Here is a 6685-nt window from a genome sequence, read left to right as displayed (position 1 = left end):
TGACCCCTCACAATCCAGGACCGCTGGCTCCTAACCACTCGCCTGCCTGCCTGCCTGATTGCCCCTAACTGCTTCTGCCTGCCAGCGTGATCACCCCCTAACCACTCCCTTGCTGGCCTGATTGACACCTAATTGCTCCCCTACTGGCCTAATTGCCCCCAACTGCCCTTACCTGCCGGTCTGATGGCCCCCAACTGCCTCCCCTGCAGGTCTGGTCCCCCCCAACAGCCCTCCCCTGCAGGGCTGGTCCCCCACAACTGCCCTCCCCTGCTGGCCAGTCCCCCCTGACTGCCCTCCCCTGTAGGGCTGGTCCCCCCCCAACTGCCCTCCCCTGCAGGGCTGGTCCCCTCAACTGCCCTCCCCTGTAGGGCTGGTCCCCCCACAACTGTCCTCCCCTGCTGGCCATCTTGTGTGTTGGAGTGATGGTCAATTTGCATATTACTCTTTTATTAGATAGGATAGTGAGTGACTAGAAAATATCAATAACTAGCTCTTAATATCTGGGACACGATGAGTACTCATTAATTGATGATTCACTGATACAATCTCATCACTTAATAAAAGTTTTCATATAAAAGCATGTATTTGTGTACATGATACTTTTTCATATATGAAGGTGTGCTATAACTTACCTGAGTGCCTACTTATCTGAGTATTTTACTAAAGAATTTGTTTTTAAAGGTAACCCAGATGGTTCTCTTATTGTCATCATTATAAAGTAGTTTTTCCATTGCACAAGAAGTGTAATTCAAAAAACTTTCTGCTAAAGTTCAAGTGACTGGAGGTTGTGCACAAATTCTTCATTTCTTTCATAAAACCAATTTTGCTGAATTTTCTGTAAAAATGCAATGATTAAACATTCTTGTGATAGCTTCTTTGTGAAAGCATCACTGTTCCTGATTTGCACACGCCTGGTCATTTAGGCCTTCTTTTGTTTTGGGTTGGCAGTTCCAACTGTTAAAGTTCTTGTCTGATTGTGTGGGACTCCTTATTTTAATGGGAGCAGCTTCTTTGCTGCATTTTTAAAAAATGGTCTCGGAAGCTTCTTACTGTGGATCTTTGTTGGGGACAAAGGATTATTTATGCTAAAGGAAAATGTATTCCCCACTGACTTGGCTCGTGGGAGGCATAACAAGCTCATTAGTAATGCCCAGTTGTACTTTGCCCTTTTGCTATGGTGGAGAGAGGAAAAATGACATCAAAAGGACATTCTGCTATCTTTTGCCTTCCCGCAAAGAAAATATGATGTAATATTAGACTTTTCAGTAAGGTTTAGCTCAAGTTCAACTTCAGTACCAGAAGAAATGTTCCTGAAAGGAGGAAGGCAGTATGTGTAGTTGGCACTGTATAGGAGGTATGTCTGGTGTAACTTGGGGGAGAAAATAACTTTTCCTTGGAAATTGATTGCATTATAGCCTTATAAACTAGATTTTTTTTCTTAGACTCTTTTAATGGTGGTTTACAATAAAAAATAACTAGTATACTGCTCTAAGCAGTGAAGCTTTCTAGGTTTTACATAGTCTAATTATTCTGAGTGTTTTTAAACTCTTCATTTCTTTTCCTCTCTGAAAATGCATTAAAGAATTTTATTAACCTAACATAATAAAAGTTGTGGTTTTCCTTCTTGTAGATTTCAAGAAGAGTACTTTGGAGCTAAATTGTGCTGTTTCTTTTTTTGTTGTTATCTTTAGCACCATCTAGTAGAGGAAATAATTTATGATAAATTATAGAAAGGCATTGAGTATTGTCTCATAGTTAAAATTGATGTTTGTGTCTATTACCTTTTCCTCTGGCAAAAGAAGCTCATGGTTAAGCTTGTGAATTTATACAAAGTCCAGATGAACTTTTATGACCTCTATGTAAAGGTCAGATGGGAGATACTTAACTTTTAGTTTCAGTTGCTGTGATATATGTATTTACATTATGTTTATAGGGGAGAATTAGGAAGACTTATTGGCTAAGTGTTCTTGTTAATTTTATTTTGCTAGCCAGAAGCTTCAAGAATTACTTTGAAGCCAGATGTTTCAAGAATTGGCTTGCTTGCAATCATATAGCTAGTTAGAGCTCCCATTACACAGCCTTTTCTTTTTTTGGTAGATTACTAAATTTACAAAGGGGGGAGGGGAGGGAGTGCATTAGGACTCTTGAGCCACATCACCCCTATTCCCTGCCTTGCATCCTTTCTCTATTTTAGGAAAAATAAAAAGAATCACTTCGGTGCTAGTATCAGAAACTAAATATTAAAATGTGTTCCATGTTTTCCTGTTTCAAATGAAGAGTGCTTTTATGAAGTAAGAAGCTAGGAATGATTATTGATCTTATCGTCAAATGATTCCAATTAGAAGAAAAAGTTTTAAGTTTTCAATCAAATAGAGTAAAACAGATTCCTTATAATTTGAAGTTTTGGGGAAGTAGGAAAGCTGCCATTGTCTGCATATTAATGTTTTGTTCTATTTTCAGAAAAGCAATTTGATTTGAGTATTACTGACCATGCAGCCTGCAATTCAAGTAAGTGTTTTGGAAAAAATATTTTTATGAAATTAATATAATAAAATTATAATAATTAGTAAAATGCTAAAATTATCAAAATATTTTCATTGTGCTAGTTTTTTAAGCATCAACTTTTAATAACAGGAATACTATATTTTCACTTTCTATTTCTGAAAGGATTCTAATTCTAGGCTTATATTAAATATTTATAAGAATAAAAAATACCTTAGGGTTGGTGGGCCCATCTTATTTATACTGTCCTGGGAAAAGAAGTCGAATATGTTATAGTGTTCCTCTCATTACAATTTAGTATATATTTGTATTTAAAAAGCTTTCAGTAAATACAAATATTAAGTTTTTATTTTAGATAATTGTACATGTGCCTCATAATGCCTATAAATAACCAATTATTAAAATTTAAAGAAGGATTTTTTGGTTGTTGTTTCTCTGTTTTTTTGGGGGGTGGGGGATGGGAAAGCAAGATGAGGATAATGAGATAAACCAGAATGATCTTACATTTGAATGATTTCCAGGCTTGGTACAGTATTTGCTATATTTTTCTGATATCCTCTTAAGTTTTTTTTTCTTTTGCTATAAATAGAACATGATTGACTATTCACTTAAAGACAAAAATCACATTGAAGGTCTATGAGAAAGATGCAAGCAGCTAATAATAAAATTTGGCAAGTGAAAGCTTTAGTCTGTCAGATTTCATTTCTGATCATAGTTCCGCATCCCTGTGAGATTCGGACAAGTTATTTTATTTTACTTCTCCGAATGTCTGCTTCCATGCCTCAGGTGAGGGTCATTGCACTTATTTTGTCCGATAGGTGTGAGGAATCAGTGACATAACATGCACAAAGTGCCTACTAGAATGTGTATTGCATAATAAGCACTTCAGAAGTTTGGTTGTATCATTTGTCCAACAAAATTATCAAGATGTAAAACTGGAGACTATACCTAGGTCATGCATGTCTTTCTTTTTACGTTTTCTTTTTTATTTTATTATGAAAGGAGGCTTATCTAGCTAACAGTGGATGATAGCCAGAGAAGAGAATTTATCAAGCGGTTAAGAACAACTCTGAATGTGATCCTGCTTGTGCCCCCTCCTATGCTATGCAGCTTATCCTTCTATTCCCCTAATAAAGAGTTCTATTATCCTTTCCTTGTGGGACTTGGAAATCCATGGCAGTCTCCTAGAAGGTCTTAGTCTTCCCCTTTGGTCTTCTCAAATCCATATTGAGTATGCTCAGAACTGTATTACTCAAACCGTTTATTAACTGACTGTTCTTTGTGTTCTCTTTTTATCCAAGTCTCAGAAATGTCATAAGTTTCATGTTGATTATATATTTTGATTTCTTATAGCGTGCTTTTTTATCATTGCCACATTGACCATGATTTTCTCATTTCTACACTAATGGCCATTAATATATTCTTAACTTTGTGAATATTTTCATAGTTTTGTCTTATAGTTCCATAAAACCTTCTCTAATCTAGATTCCACAGATCCATCTACATTGATTCTTCTCTGAGCACATTCTTGACATCTCTCATGGAAATTTTTGCTTCTCTACCTGTGATGAATGTGAGAACTTCCCAGGATATTAACCTCTTTCTCTGCCAACTATACTAGTTATCTAGTTATTCATAAGTGCCTTACAGAGAGGAGTTATCAGTAAATGCCTATTATCAATTGGTTCTTATTAATTTAATATATTATGATCTTACTTGCCTTTTTCTTTTGGTCTTTCATTTTGACTAGTATATAAAAGTACAGTTTAACAATCAATGAACAATAGTTCCTGATCTCTTTTGCTTCATAGTCCTCTGTTGAGAATCTGAGAAAAGGTATGAACTTTCTGAGAAAAAGGGCTATTTGTACATGGGCAGAACATTTTGCCTAAATGTAAGCAAGTTTATGTACCTACTCAGGTTCATCTATAGACTGCCTATGAATTAAGAGTCTCTTCAATATGACAGCTTTCTGCATGTTTGAGAACAATCTTTGTACATGAAGTTTTTTTTTTATTAACATCTAACTTTAAAAATATATATATGTTTTTATTGATTTTTAGATAGAGGGGTAGGAGGAGAGAGAGAGAGAAATATCAATTGGCTGCCTCTTGCATGCCCCCTACTGGGGATTAAGCCCGAAACCCGGGCATGTGCCCTGACTGGGAATCAGTCTGGCAACCACTCGGTGTACAGGATGACACTCAACCCATTGAGCCACACAGGCCAGAGCTAACATCTAACTTGTAACAACATTAATATGCTACTGACCAGCCCAGGTTATTATAGTCTTCTGCTTGCAATAACAGGAAAATTGAAATACTCTTCTTCCTTATATGGGAAGATACTAGGATGACCTCTGTTAATGTTAGCTTCTTATTTCAAAACCACCCTCCTAACTAATGCGCATCTTGCCTTGGTAAACGTTTGCATCTTTCTGCCTTTTTTCAGCTCAGTCAAATGGTTGAAGGACAAATAACATATTCCATTGACTATACTATACTGTTGATTGTAGATGCATCTTGATTTTGATACCAGTCATTTGCTGATATCTATTTCCTTAATTATACCAACAAATATTTTTGGTTGAATACCATGTGCTAGGTATTATACATGCTTATGAGGGCAGATTTAGATATTAAATCTTTGCTGCGCTTCCTCTGAAATAATTTTAAGAGAATTCAGGTCAATAAATAAAATCTTATCTTTTTTCTAAAACTTTATAGGATTCTTAGATATTTAGGAGTTCATTCCCCAAACCCTACCATCAATTCCTGAAATGATGTCTCTTCAAATAACTTATGTTTCTCTTATTTTTTGGATTTTTTTTTTTTTTGAGTTTTGCTACTCCTGCTTGCCTCTTGTGGTATATATTCATGTTCTTTCTTTGCTCTTGGGATTTTTTTTTCAAAAGCATGTTTGTTTTTTTCTTATCATGAGAGATTAGAAATAGTGGCTGTTGTTGTTTTCTCCATAATTTGTCTGGATTAACTACAGTGTTACGGCTTTTGATTTGGCATAGTAAGACTTGCCTCAAATAAACCTCAGTAAGTTTAATGTATTTTAGGGAGAAAATTAACTATATTTAAAAATCAAGAAAGGATATTGGTATTACTTGTACTTATACTTTAAAAAATTATTTTCAACTAATCACAAATTTACAAAGTAATCATTAAGTATAGCACAGAAATATTTGTCTGAACCATTTCAGAATGAGTTGCCAATCTAATGTGCCATCGCCTCCAAATACTTCAGTGTGTATTTCTCAAGAACAAGAACATCCTCCTACACAACCACAATGCAGTAATGAGAATCAGGATATTAACCCTGATACAGTACTACCGTCTAATTCTCAGACCTCATTCAGGAATTGCCGGTTGTCCCAATAGTGCTCAGTTCAGAATCATGGGTTTCATTTAATTGTCATGTCCCTTTAGTCCTTCTCAGTCTGAAACAGTATCTCAACCTTTGCTTGCCTTTAATGACGTTGACCCTTTTTGAATATTAACTATCAGTTATTTTGTATAGTGTCCCTCATTTTGGATTTGCCTGATGTTTCCTCATGATTCAATTCAGGTTATGCATCTTTGGCAGCAATGTCACAGAGGGTTGCTGTGTTTTCTCACTGCATCCTATCAGGTGACCTGTGATTTTGGTTGTCCCATTATTAATGGTGTTCACTTTTGTCACTCAGTTAAGATGCCACCTGTCAGGTTTCTCTACTGTAAAATGACTCTCTTTTCCCCTTTGTAATACGTATTTTAGGGGGAAGTACTTTGAAACTATATAAAAATGTATTCCTCCTCAAAATTCTAGTTTATTCATTTATATCTATACTAGAGGCCCAGTGCACGGATTTGTGCACTGGTGGGGTCCCTCAGCCTGGCCTGTGCCCTCTTGCAATCTGGGATCCCTTGCAGTGGTTCTCAACCTTCCTAATGCCACGACCCTTTAATATAGTTCCTCATGTTGTGGTGACCCCCAACCATAAAATTATTTTCGTTGCTACTTCATAACTGTAATTTTGCTACTGTTATGAATCGTAATGTAAATATCTGATATGCAGGATGTATTTTCATTGTTACAAATTGAACATAATTAAAGCATAGTGATTAATCACAAAAACAATATGTAATTATATATGTGTTTTCCGATGGTCTTAGGCGACCCCTGTGAAAGGGTC

At 36.0% G+C, this 6685-nt stretch overlaps 1 protein-coding gene across 2 annotated transcripts in view; it reads left to right on the top strand.

Annotated features, from left to right (window-relative positions):
* GAS2L3 (growth arrest-specific 2 like 3) overlaps positions 1–6685 on the top strand; it is a 30658-nt gene that overhangs the window by 8839 nt on the left and 15134 nt on the right. For both annotated transcript variants that reach the window (XM_005882341.2, XM_014530060.1), the window contains exon 2: positions 2461–2508. In XM_005882341.2, the coding sequence (XP_005882403.1) occupies positions 2491–2508 (18 nt within the window). In that variant the 5' untranslated portion in view covers positions 2461–2490. The remainder of the gene's footprint in view (positions 1–2460; positions 2509–6685) is intronic.

The sequence above is a fragment of the Myotis brandtii genome, unplaced genomic scaffold (assembly GCF_000412655.1).
Source record: "Myotis brandtii unplaced genomic scaffold, ASM41265v1 scaffold708, whole genome shotgun sequence".
NCBI lineage: Eukaryota > Metazoa > Chordata > Mammalia > Chiroptera > Vespertilionidae > Myotis > Myotis brandtii.
Note: the sequence above shows the minus strand (reverse complement) of the source record. Positions and strands in the feature narration are given on the sequence as shown.